The following is a 13,290-nucleotide window of genomic DNA, read 5'->3' on the forward strand; positions in this document are numbered from 1 at the left end:
AAAATGTTATCATTTTGTAGGACCTACATTATTAAAAAAGTTATAAAATATAATCATTTCGTAAGGTCCACATTATTAAAAAATACAAAACATAAGAATGGAGGCTAAACCTCTCTCCTCATTGTGAAAAGAAACTCACTTAGGAAGCTTGTTTTCCTGCAACAGATCCGCTGACACTTAGCCAGCGGAACATGACAGCGCCTGGTGCAGCGGAATTGCTCCCAGATCCGCTGCCCCAACCAAGCGGTATGTGGGACCGACACGCAGTGGGGTAGACGAGAAATAGGATGGTCCGCAATGACATTCGTTGCGTTCTCCCTCTCCAAGGAGTGGCAATAATAATAACCTTATCTTGTCCGTGTCTAAATTAATTAAGCACAAAAGTACAAAACTCTTTTAAAAAAAAGGGAATAATGCACAAGGCATTATTGCCACTCCTTGGAGAGAGAACAAAAGGTGCCTTGTGCATCATTCCCTTTTATCTATAGCCTAGTCCGCCTCACATAATGCATGCAACTGTATTGAGCTGGCTGCTGAGAGTAGAATCCCTTGTCCCGGTGCTTGTTTAATGTAATGGAGCACTCAATGGGCTGCTTCTAGATGTTGTGTGCGTAATGGCAGCACTGGGTGGGGCGACACTGGAGGCTGCCCCGGGCCTACAAATCCAGGCCCCAAATTTTTTTAAAAAAAATTAATTTTATAATAGTCCAAACACAAAAAAACCAATTAAAAATCAATAATTCCCAACATATTTCAACTAAAAAATCAATAAATAAATAAATTTAAAAACAAATAAAAAAGAAAACATGGTCCCTTTTGTGGAATTCACCTGGGACCCTTATAGACTCAGGTACGCCACTGGGTGTACGAGGTTTATCCATGTATTGATTAAGGAGATGTTCAGTATATACAAGGTCAACTGATGTAGTTTTTGAAACTAAGGACGTAAATTTTGTGTAGGATTGACCGTGACCCCAAATTAATCCCTAAAAGCAAGAATCTTGGACAGAAATTCCCAATTCTTTGTTCTAAAATTAGAACAGAATTTTTGTACCTCTAAATTGAAAAAAAAAAAGAAAAAAGGTCAAAGTGCACTAAGAGCATAGTGCGCGGGTGCTCTGTGCATTTTTCCCTAAATAAAAAGGAGGCATAAGAGACCTAGAGCTTCAACAATATTAACACCTTTCATATTAGTACAGTGCTAATGCATTCCAATTCCACTCCTTCACCAAACCCTAATGAGTGTAAGTGGTTATGGCATACCTGCAATTGGAGAGTGAATCTTATTATGGCTGAGAGTCCTGCCTGGTCATACTGTTCATTCAAGAAGATTCAACAAAGGAACACCTACAGCTTACTGAACAATGAACATACTACTAGGATTTGAACTGTGAATCCACACTCAAATATAATCTTCAAGCCTGAGAGCGTAGAAAATTGAGCGGAACATAATCGAACCTTCTAGTCATGTGTGGGATAAAAGCCATTCACAGACATTCCCCCACCGACGCATATGATCTGGCCAGTGATGTAGGATGATGCAGGTAAGCACAGAAATGCCACCAAAGAGGATACTTCACTTGGATCCCCAAGTCTGCGAAGAGGAGTTCTAGAGAATACCTCCTCCAGATATTCTTCGTTGCTGAGAACCTGGATAGAGAGGATGTGTATTAAGATTACAAGGATTATCCCAACGAAAATCCTACTCGCATGAGTTCAAACCACTATGGTGTATGGACAAAAGCATACAGTGGGAAAAAATCTCAAGGAGCTAGAACAAGTAACTGCAATAAGAGAGGCAAAAAAGTTGAAATTACTTGCTCCACCATAGAGGTTTTGATATACCAAGGAGCGACAGCATTACTCCTTATGTTATCTTTTGCCCACTCACAAGCCAAATTTTTTGTTAATTGGTTGATTGCTCCTGAAAATCAAAACAAAAACACTCAGACTTTCTAACTATACTCTTTTAGCTACCAAATTTGTAAATATCCAATAAGACACTGAAACCGTATGGGTAAAATACCTTTAGTAGCTCCATGAACAGACATAGATTTCAGCGACATAAATCCTGTCACGGAAGACGTGAATACAACACTTCCCATTCCTGATGCCTTCAGGAGCGGATAAGAAAGTTGGCTTAAATGGAAGGCGGATTCAAAATTGGTGGCCATGAGGATAGAAAAATCTTCAGCAGTGAATTCTACCATTGGTTTTCGAACGTTTGTCCCAACATTGTTGATCTAAGCTTGAAAGAGCAGCAGTGTTAAATTCTATCAGCTGAAGGTGTGATTGCAAACATACTGTATGCTCTTATAGGTCATATAAGTAATTAGAGTCCCCAGCAACAAATGAAGAATTTGTGCCAGTAGAAGAGTAATGCTGAGTAAATTTGAACTATCATCACTAGGAACCTTTTTTCCCTTTCCGAGTAACATAATACCGGCAGAAGCAAGCAAGACCTTGTTATCCTTCTAGGGCATCGCTAATATGATGCTTTTACAGTGAACTTTGGTTCATAGTTCCAGACTTCCAGCAACAATGATTTCATTATTTTCCTCTTCCTTTTTTTTTAATACATAGGGCATATGATCATAGACCCAATTACAGCAGCAAACAAGAAATACAGAAAGAAAACATATAAGAGTAAAAGAATGAGTGATTTCGTTATCTTCTTACAGACAGATCAGTGAACATAACACCTGCATAAATCATAATTCATATGGCAGAAGAGTATGCATATGTATTATCAGAAAACAAAGGAGCTTACGAGGATGTTGAGCTTGCCATCGAAGACAGAGGACACAGTATCCATAAGCTCCTCTCTCTGTGATCGAACAGACACATCACAGACTGACCCACTAATCCCAAAGCCCGAACCATCCAATTCTCCCAGGCACTTTTGGAGCTCACTTTCATTTCGAGCACATGTGTGAACTCTCGCCCCCAAATTCACCAATTCCTCCACGATTGCAAGCCTGAAACAGAAACATCCGTCCTCGAATTTTACATCAAAATTTCCCAAAATAAGTTTAAAATCCACCATATATATACAGATTTAACGCAGACTAATTGAAAGGAAGAGTGTGTGTATACCCGATTCCGCGAGTACCTCCGGTGACGAGAGCGGTCATGCCAAGGAGAGACCATCTCTCGTTGTTTCTTGAGCTGGCGCGACTATTGTTACTGGTCATATTATCCGATGACATGGTCAAAATGGGTTTGGCAAAACCCAGTGGATACGCGATAGAGAGAGTTGTGAGGGTGGGTAGTAAATTTCTGGGCTTGAAAGGAACGATCGAATAAGTAATTGTGGGGGGAAAGTGGCTTTTCAAGGAGGAAGAAGAAGGAGAAGAGTGAGACATTGGAGGGAAATTCAGAATTTGGGACATCGCGGCGGTTCAGGAGAGATGGCTTAGAGGGAACGCTTTCAATTAATGCCACTTTCAACTTTTAGAATGACTTATGGGCCACAAGGCCCATTACCCTCTGGGCTCAGTGACTTTGCCCTAACTGGTAGTTGTGCACTTGTGCTAGAGTTGCAAGGTTTAGGCCCTTAAGGGTAATCCATGGGCTATCAGGCCCATAATTGTGCTTTTGTTGATTTGATTTTTTTTTCCCGTTAAGATGTCCTCCACTAAGCAACCAAATAACAAATTATCAAAAGAAAATACGAAATAATAATATATACCTTATAATTATAAAGAGAGTATAAAGTTAAATGTATGTGCCCTGGGAGGAAGCCAGTAAGGAAGCCGGGGGTCTGTTGTAAATTTTTTACAGCGGACCCCGCTATAAATTCATTTTTAGTGTTCAATAATTTTTTATAAATTTTAAAAAATCATGATTGTGTTTTGATCGAAATTACGAGTTTAATGATATATTTTTTGTTTCAAACAAAAATCAAATTCATGTTAAAAAGAGACATTGAATGTTTCGAGTTTATATTCAACGGTCCAAAATTTTCATTTCATTTTCGTGTTTAATTTGATTTTTGTTTGAAACAAAAAAATATACCGTTAAACTCGTAATACCAATCAAAATACAATCATAATTTTTTTTGAAATTTATAAAAAATCATAACATTGTATAATGTATTTACAACGGGGTCCGCTGTAAAAAATTTACAGTAGAGCCCTGCCACCCTAATACTAATGCCTGGGAGGATGCATATTGCATAAGCATGAACTTTGAAATTTATTTTGGGGATTGACTTATTCAGCATTAGCATCCACGTGGCATATATCGGGGATGACAATCACAGTATGAAGTTGGGCACTGCCAGCTTGAAGCGAACTGTGAGCAGTTTTGATGTTTTCTTTGGAATTCATTCAAAAATGTAGTTGTCAAATTGTTGTACATAAACTGGCTTGGTTACCAAGTCGGCCAAATAAAGAAATGGTGAAAGCCAATATTTGAGACTTTATTAGGCATGGGATTAAGGCAACTAATGAACGAGTACTGCTTCAGGAAATTGTGCCATATATTGTCACCATTTGGAGATATCAAACTTTTATTTTTTAAAATGCTTATATATAATATTTAATTATATTACATAATTTCACAAAATTAAACAGGTAGCAGTTTTATATATCTATCGCATATTCTCCATTATAATAAGGGAAAATAAATTATTTCCCTTATTATTGCTATAGTAAACATAGAAATATATATCAAGATTATTAGTGACGCGTCATAAATCATAATAAAGCCTAGCATGCGGTACTTTTAATTAACATACTAATTACTATTTAGAATGAAAATTAAGTAGATGCGTCATGCTGTGTCATCATGACTATTTAGTACTATTTATGCATACATACATACATACATACATACATACATACTATGTAGAATTGTAGATATAGAAGTTAATTATAGTAAAGTACTTTGATATTGATTAAAAAAGGGCATGTAAAAACTGAATAATTTTCAATCAACCTCACTGACTTACGTAAGTAATTAAATTTTAAAAATATATATGTGTATACAAGTCATTAGTTTTGTCATTTGTGTATGTCTGTAATGAAGCAGGCCTTTTCTTTCTTGATATCTCAATATAAAACCTATTCACTACCAGCCAGTTGACCATTCCCTCTTCTCTCTGATCGAATATTGTACTGTTGTTAGTACATCCTATCGATCTCATTAATTATAATGGAGAATGATCAGACAATAAACCCATCAAAAGAACCGAACCAGCAAGTACTGATCACTTCATCATCATCATCAGATCATGATGATCAAACGAGTACAGGTGGAGGAGCAGGAGAAGGAGGTGGAGGTGGAGGTGGAGGTGCAAGTCAAGTTGTTGCTATGGTTAGGTCGTATGAGTGCAGTTTTTGCAAGAGAGGGTTCTCCAATGCGCAGGCGCTTGGAGGACACATGAACATTCACCGTAAAGATAGAGCCAAGATAAAGCAATCTCCATCACCATCGTCAGTCGAAGATACAAGTAAAATGATCAAGTGGCCTTGGATGAATCTTGGCGGTGGCGATGCAACTGATGATGATGAGACCACCACACAACAATTCCTAAATATGCCTTCGTTTGTCCCCAGACCGGCTAGCAGTCACCATGGACAAGATAAGACAAACACTAGTCAAGTACATGACAAGGAAGAGCAAAGTTCGGAGTTAGACCTGGAGCTTAGGCTGGGTCCTGACCCAAATCCTCCTCCTCATCATGATCATCATGGTTCATCAACGACGGGAACGGGTACCAGAAAGTTCTTTTGAATTCAATTTCAATATATTACGCTATATACCTTTTCTCTTCTCCTAATTAATTGTGGGTAAACCCTAAAATTAGCGCTTGATTAATTTCTTCTAATGTGATTATACATCCATATTGTTGTTGGATATATATATATGTTGCAATCTCTCATGTAAATTTATTTGGGTTAACTATATATATTGAATCTCTATTGATTAAATGTGCATTTTATAGTCTTAATTTGTGTGTTAATTGCTCGTATGCCTTATATATAGAATTATAGGCTGCAAGGAAGATGGAATTAACTAACCCCATAACTTTAAATCAAGGGTTTGAATACTTTCTACACAGTGATATGTGTATGTGTAGTGTCTAGTGCAAACCCTAGAATGAGACTAAAACTCTAAAAGAGAAGTGAAGCTATAGTGTGTGTGAATGTATATGTGTATATGTATATACCAGGAAACTCCTCCTGCTAGCTCCCTATAGTTTCTGGAAAATAATTGAAAAGCATTACGTTTAACTATAAATGCAGTCACAGGCACATTTGAAGATGATGCTCTATTATAATTAAAATCATCCAGATGTTATAATATATTTCGACATGTTCTCTTGTATAAGAATTAAGAGACATTAATTTTTGAATTTTTCTCTTCAAATATGTATATATATATTAATTGCAGCAATAACTTTGCAAATGCAATATATCATATAATTTGTCATAGGCCAAATTAATCATTGTATGGAGACAATTAATAAGATATATCTATGTACATGGCAAGTATTACAGAAAAATATTTGGCATGCACCTTTAAATTCTTTCACTAGTTTGCATTGTGTAATGGTAACATTTCAACTGGCTCAGATTATGAGATATATAAATGGCAAGAAGCCTTTCACTAAAATGTTTTTTTTTTTTGTTAATTTATTTGGTTTTTCAATTCAGAAATTTGTGGGTATATATATATATGGAGCATGAAGAATTAATAGTATAGTAATTATATATCGCTAATATGCAGTTTTTATTATTTAGAGCGAATCTTATCCTATTTGAAGTTTTTCTTATGAAGCTTTGAGGATATATAGAGATGATGCCATTAGTACCATGACCTTCAAGTGATTGATTAGTTGATTAATTCCAACTATCCTGCTAGTATATGTTTATATGATTATCATAATTACTATAGCATTGTTTGTGTATCATTTGATGGAGAGCGTAGAGACTGAGAGAGAGGAAAAAAAAAAAAAAAGAGACAAAAAGGATAGCTCTCTCCTCTCTATGCTATGTATTGAAAATATTATCATGAGGATATTTTGACTAATATCTTAAGTTCAATTCCATTTCTTCTTGAGATAGAAAGCATGCAAAGCAAATTTCTGCATGCTCTCCTTCCATTTAGCATGCATTTGCACTTTTGCAGCACCATCCAAGCTATGACGACTAAAACGTCACCGTATCATGGAAGGAATCAATAATGGCAAAACCCCCATGTTCAACCCGAAATTGTAATTAATACAAAAGCTTTCTCTGGTTAAGTTTTAAGGTAATTTGTGATAATTACGCCACTAATTCTTCTTTCTTGCAGCACCTAAACTTGATCTCCGTGATATTCTTGCCAGCAACATGCCCAACGTCACAGCATTCTCTTCTGCTTCCAGACTGACAAACAAAATAGTAGTTGAAACGAAATAAAAATCAGAAATATATATATATATACACATATGTGTGTGCGTGTTACTTCATTAATTTGCTAATTAATTTAATTTCAAACATGCTCCAAACTTCAACAAAGTTTGATAATTGATGATTTTGTTCACTAAAAACCGAAAATGTTAAGAATTCTAATGTTTTTGTTGCCCTAACTATCCCAAATACTGAGATGAACGTAAAATGATCGATGTGGAATCGTGGGTTCCACATGATCCATATGAAATGGTGTCGTGTGTATTTTTCTTAACATTTGATATAGCTGAGACCAAAAAATACTGTGATTCGTAAACTGCTGCTAAAAGACCTCTCATAAGGTTAAAATCAAAATTACGATCATGAAAATAGCTTACCACACCATCACGTCTCCTAGCACTAACAGGGGAGACAACACGAATTACTGATACGAAATCAGCAGAGTGATTGCCACTCGACGCACAAGCTGGTAGCCTTGGCGGAGACATTCGAACATAGCTCGTCAGCATCTCATTATCTCTTGTTTCCACAACAGAATCAAAGTAGAATACATGAGGAGCCTCGCACGGATCCTTCGACACAATCCGAGTGTTGAACATGTAAGGCAACGCAGGCCTCTTTTTCCACGAACTGAATGTCTGAAGAGGCCTTTGTAGTAGACTTGGAGGTTGAAATCTCTCGTAAATATGAGCAGAGTAACCCCATGAAACAGAGAATGACCACTTTTTTTTCTTGTCATAGCAAATGGTTTGTTGCAGAAGTCGTGACGAATCGGCTCTCCTTGCTTTCATCAGATGGTTTAAGGCATCGTAACGGTTCAAGGAGGGGAAGATGGAGTCTACAAGGTCGAGGTGGTGCAGTGAGATTGCTGGTGCTTGTGGATGTGCAGAGAGAAGCCCAGATATGTCGTCATGAAGATCAATCTGCAGTATATACATATATATATATATTGTCATGTATATATATAATTAGAAGTGGACCAACTCTTTGATTTGGTTGTCAATTGCTTTAGGAATTTTTTGGCTAATTAATTGGCTTTGTCATTCTTGGCTGTTGTGATCATGATCGTCATCGTTGTTGCTGCTGACTCTGCTCTGCTTTCAATTTTGACCATTTCGTTTGTTTTACTTGTAAATATTTTTTTCCCTTGTGGCAAATGGAGAGGAACTACGGGAACATCAGATCATATTATAGCATTTAATTTTTTGATGTCATTCTCAGTTATCAAAATTTTTTTAAATTTTTTTTGGCTTGTCGAATGCTACAGTTATTATATTTTTCTATCCCAATTATTGCATAAATAATTAGGAAATATAATTACCTGATGGAAACCTTTTTCCTTGGTCAGGGAAACTCCAAGATCAGCAACACAGGACTGCAATATTTGATCACTCCAAAGCAATGTTGAATATCTCATGATGCAAGAGTCAATATTTCTTGCCACTGCTTCGGCCAGAGGAAAGCTCATAGCATACCCTGCTCCTCCAAATGCCATATCAAATGAATGAGCAAGGTTCGACGATACGCATTCCGAGTTCATACCAACATAAAAGTACTTTCTATGATCATATTTAGCCAACACTTCTACCAGATTATCCACAAAAAATACTGTATCATCGTCGGCCATTATATACCACCTTACTCCTCTGTTTTCCTCCCCAAGAGTCTCCAAAACAACGCGTGCAAGCCGTACTGCGTTAGGCATTTTGTGATGATGGTATTGTTTGTATCTAGCGATGTCTTCGGAGACTCGAAAAGGTGGAGAAGTTGAAGGCCATGGAAGGAATTCGTTTGGAGGTTGATCGAGAAATATGAATCCTCTGGTTATATTGGGTTGCCACCATGATTCAATGTAAGCCCTCCTGTTCTTCCATCTGTTTGTGGAACCAGAAATCCCAAATACTAAATGGCTAATGTTGGTTTGTGATTCAACAGTTTCAGAGGAACCCCACTTGTGTTTGAAGCTCGCAATGGTTACTGCCGAAGATTGGCTGCAAAGATGGTTTGCGAGAACAGTGTATAATGGGTATAAGAATACTAGTCCTGCAATGGCTAACGATTTATACGAACTCCATACTAACATTTGGGAATTAGACATCAACTTACGTCGGATTACGCCAAACTTTGTGGCAATCACTGATGACATACTGGAGATCTAAGAAATTTGCACCGAAAGAAAAAATAAGAGAAACAGCTTCAAGAGGTAAACCCTTAAAATAGTACTTGATTGTTTCTATATGCTGGCTTCAGTTTTGATTAATTGCTGGTTCATGTGATGTGTTGGTTGTTTTTGGATAATCATAGTTACAATTAACTACTTCCACTGCGTTTTACATGCCATGGTGGATTGGCTTTAACGGCCAAGTGTTAATATTGTATATCTTGGGAGTTTGGACAGTTTCTTATATGAAAAATGACTTTAGAAAAAAGCCAACTGAGAGTGGTAATTTCAGCAACAAACTTACATGCCTCGTTTTAACGTCCACCTTTGACATGGGTTGCAAACTGCCGTTTCAGTCATCAACATATATGGTTTCTTGCTGAAACAGGCCACCGAACACCTTTCTCACCTCTGCTTTTGATTCCGTTTCCTTGCCTTTTGGTTTTGGCTTCTCCTGTTTGAAAGATGGCAGTTTTAGTTTCGGGGTTGATTGTCTGACAACAGCTTTGTTCGGGGTGAGTGAACGAGCTTTGGCTTGTCCCCTGACAGTGGCAATCTGCACTTGGGGTTTCCCGTTTGTTTTTTGAACTGCAGTAGCAATTTGTGAACTAACTTTCTCCCAAGAAAACCCTGAACTGATTTCATTTGCTTTACTAAGTAGGCTTTCCACTGAAGTTCCTGCAGCCTCTGACTTTTGTTGAGCTTCTTGAGCTAGACTAGCAGATCTAGCTTCTTCCACTGAAAGCTTTTTTACCTCTTTCTCAAGTTTCTGTGCCGTCTCAGCTGCTTCGAGAGCTTTCTCAGCAGCTATCTTTGCAACTTCCTCAGCTTTTGCCTTTGCAAGGGCCTCTACATATGCTTTTCTTCTTCCATCCTCAGGAATGGCACTGGAGCAGTTATTGTTCCCGAAAATTAGCAAACCTTTTCTATTAGAACTGATGCAAAAATCTATAACACAGCATTCATATAGCAGATGATCCATGTACCTGAAAAGCTCATCTGCAGACCTCAACGGAGCTGATGGATTTGTTGATACTTCCACTACCTAGTTCATAACCACGAGTTCCATCAGCAACATCAAACTGAAAGCTGTTCTGTTTTAACTGTGATAATATATTTAAGCATACACGACCTTTATTGAGGGCTAGGCCCAATGATAAACTTTCTTGATTGCAAGATAGACACTAAAGATCCGAATCACAGGAAATGAGAGTAAAAACTAAGAAGCATTTTCGCATTGGATGGGTAAAGTTGTGCACATCTACCCTCTCCATGCCACTCCCATGGTGGCAGGCGAATATGCCCTGGTTTTGACTGTCACATGTTACTCACAGTCATAGTGGAAAAAAATGACGAAAAATCATGTCTCTGCATCTCTTTCAGATATGACAACTACTCTTAATATCATCGATCAAGAGCTCTGCAGTTAATCTTTGCTAGAATGAATTCTAATCTGGAGTGAAATGTACCTTATTTTCTGCCACTGCAGTATTTGCAAAGACGTTCGCCACCAAAGATGCTATCTGGGACTTTGCAACCTGACAGTACATACCAAAGCATTTGAAACAAAAATTAGGACTAAGAAAATACTTCTGGGCAAGTAAAAGTTAAATAAGAATCAATAGAATAGAATAACTTGCATAAATTACATTACTTTGTAGTCGTATGAGCCATCATTTCCTTCAGCTGACACCACAACATTATATTTACTCTCTGGAGAAAAATCATCAGTCAAGCTCGTCTTTATGAATGTATATTTAACTTCAGTTTCAATAAGTTCTCGCAAAAGCTCAGTCACAGTCAGCTGCTGAGACCGCGAGAATAGGCCATTGAAGAATAATGAGATACCATCCAGCACATTGTAAGTCGACGGCGACGCAGTAGCATTGTTCACATCATAGATTAAAGCAACATGGCCTACTTCGGCCAGCTGGGCGGCCTGGATAACTTGTGATGCATCTGATGGAGACACCTCAGAGGTAGGACCATTTTCTGAAGGGCCAATTGTGACCACAACTTTGCTAGCATTACCAATGGCTTTGGCAATCGATTCTGCATTTTGGAAGGAGGATTCAACAGCATTGAAGCGCTTTGATTCTTCTTTTGAGATTATCTGCAGTGACGAAGTAGGAGTACTAAGTAAACTAATTTCTCATTTCTGGGTCCAAGGCAATAGAAGTGTAGAACTAATCAAATACAATTCACAATGTTTTCACTCGCCAGCAACAATAATGAAAATAATGACAATTTCAAACGATAGTTCATGAAAATATGACCTAAATTGATTCAGTTATGGTAGCTGACCTTGTACTGGACAGCAAGACGAGCCAACTCCTGAGCCTGACCAAGATCGGGAACACCAGCCCTGACACTGAAACCTTCACGCAACAGCGTTTGCACAATGCGAATGCCGGCCTGGCCGGTAGCACCAGCAACAAACACAGTGGCAGGGTCTTTGCGTCTACCGTTTACGAATGATAAACCTTGAAAAGGGTTATTCACAACTGGAATCAAAGAATTCACATCAGACGCCTTCCCAAAACTTAAATTGAAATTGAAAGGACCTATCTTGTTGCTTGTATCATCGTCCGACGATGTTGGCTCAACTTTTGTTTTGCGAAGCTGAAATCCTGAGAAGGGTGTTTTGGCCAACACTGTGAATCTCGGCTTCTTGACGCCTAGCCTCGAGTGTGGGGTGATTGTTGGGAGAAATGAAGTGGAAGTGAGGGTTAGAGCCATGGAAGACAAGGCGGATACACCGGGAGGAAGTGACTCTCCCCTTCAGTTCTATGTTTGTGCATGTGAACTATCCTAGTCATGCCATCCATGTCAATGTGGCAAAGGATTTTTTTTTCCATGCTGGATCAGGATTTTTATCTGGTTGGAATTCTGCCACGTGGCCAACGTTCTCCCAAAGAAAACGAGAAACCAGACGTTTCCATTGCGAGGATTAGGATTTTTATCTGGTTGAGGAGGTGGGGGCCGATTAGCAAATGGAATTCTGCCACGTGGCGACCATTCTCTCAAAGAAAACGAGACACCAGACCCGTCCATTGCGAAAATGACATGTAAGACGATCGACAACTCACCAGGAATGTGTTGGTTTATAGTCACAAAAAATTGGTCTGAGCGATTAGATGGTAAAAATCATTTTTCTTCGATAAACAATTTCACCAAACTGCGATGTACTAAAATATAATCCAAAATTCAAAATAGTTTGATGATTAATTTCGATATTTTCAATAATGACCTCAACATGTTTGAATGGGTGAATGCGATTCCCCATGCGATTTTACTTCCATCAAACTCAAAACAAATACAGGATATAAAAAGTAAAAACTGACTATGGCAGCAGGCCCCGGAACCTCTGAAAGAGGCTGGGCACAAGGACAGACATGCCTGTTTTCCAGGATATAAAAAAATGCCTAAGAAAAAAATATGCCTAAGAAGACATAAGCAAAGTAGCAAACCAATGCTCAGTCGCAATTCAAATACGTTTGCACCGCACCACCCTGCTATTACTCTCTCACAATGGAGACCATCCCACCAAAGATTTAATCACCAATTACACAAAGATTTAGTAGGCGATATAATCCTAGATGGAATCTGCATCCAATCATCCACATACAACAGAAAGCAGATGGCATACAGAAAAGGTACCTTAGTTCTTTCCAGTTTCCAAAGAACAAGTCAACGTTTAACAATGACTCAGCCGACGAAAGCATATAC

At 38.1% G+C, this 13,290-nt stretch overlaps 4 protein-coding genes across 6 annotated transcripts; 1 reads left to right on the top strand and 3 right to left on the bottom strand.

Moving 5' to 3' along the window:
• Nucleotides 1–642: 642 nt before the first annotated feature.
• Nucleotides 643–3,409, bottom strand: LOC120001917 (tropinone reductase homolog At5g06060-like). 3 transcript variants are annotated; one of them, XM_038850440.1, is made up of 6 exons: nt 3,097–3,409; nt 2,771–2,978; nt 2,027–2,243; nt 1,818–1,924; nt 1,459–1,650; nt 643–1,314 (listed from the first exon to the last, which is right to left on the bottom strand). In XM_038850440.1, exons 1-5 carry the CDS (start codon nt 3,390–3,392, stop codon nt 1,462–1,464), a joined length of 1,017 nt encoding a protein of 338 aa, XP_038706368.1. In that variant the 5' UTR covers nt 3,393–3,409; the 3' UTR covers nt 643–1,314; nt 1,459–1,461. The 3 variants fall into 3 exon arrangements, with proteins under 3 accessions (XP_038706368.1, XP_038706367.1, XP_038706369.1); XM_038850439.1 differs by having other exon boundaries at nt 1,261–1,650; XM_038850441.1 differs by lacking the exons at nt 643–1,314; nt 1,459–1,650; nt 1,818–1,924 and having other exon boundaries at nt 2,066–2,248.
• A 1,748-nt stretch (nt 3,410–5,157) lies between these two features.
• Nucleotides 5,158–5,739, top strand: LOC120001987 (zinc finger protein KNUCKLES-like). Its single transcript, XM_038850518.1, has one exon. The coding sequence runs from the start codon at nt 5,158–5,160 to the stop codon at nt 5,737–5,739; it is 582 nt and encodes a 193-aa protein (XP_038706446.1).
• A 1,386-nt stretch (nt 5,740–7,125) lies between these two features.
• Nucleotides 7,126–9,580, bottom strand: LOC120001924. The gene is made up of 3 exons (XM_038850448.1): nt 8,722–9,580; nt 7,778–8,323; nt 7,126–7,376 (listed from the first exon to the last, which is right to left on the bottom strand). The coding sequence occupies exons 1-3, from the start codon at nt 9,544–9,546 to the stop codon at nt 7,275–7,277; spliced, it is 1,473 nt and encodes a 490-aa protein (XP_038706376.1). The 5' UTR covers nt 9,547–9,580; the 3' UTR covers nt 7,126–7,274.
• A 200-nt stretch (nt 9,581–9,780) lies between these two features.
• On the bottom strand, nt 9,781–12,501 carry LOC120001913 (protein PLASTID TRANSCRIPTIONALLY ACTIVE 16, chloroplastic-like). The gene is made up of 5 exons (XM_038850436.1): nt 11,866–12,501; nt 11,216–11,674; nt 11,031–11,099; nt 10,548–10,606; nt 9,781–10,448 (listed from the first exon to the last, which is right to left on the bottom strand). Exons 1-5 carry the CDS (start codon nt 12,298–12,300, stop codon nt 9,914–9,916), a joined length of 1,557 nt encoding a protein of 518 aa, XP_038706364.1. The 5' UTR covers nt 12,301–12,501; the 3' UTR covers nt 9,781–9,913.
• Between the last annotated feature and the right edge of the window lie 789 nt (nt 12,502–13,290).

Source organism: Tripterygium wilfordii, chromosome 7, assembly GCF_013401445.1.
Source record: "Tripterygium wilfordii isolate XIE 37 chromosome 7, ASM1340144v1, whole genome shotgun sequence".
Classification (NCBI taxonomy): Eukaryota; Viridiplantae; Streptophyta; class Magnoliopsida; order Celastrales; family Celastraceae; genus Tripterygium; species Tripterygium wilfordii.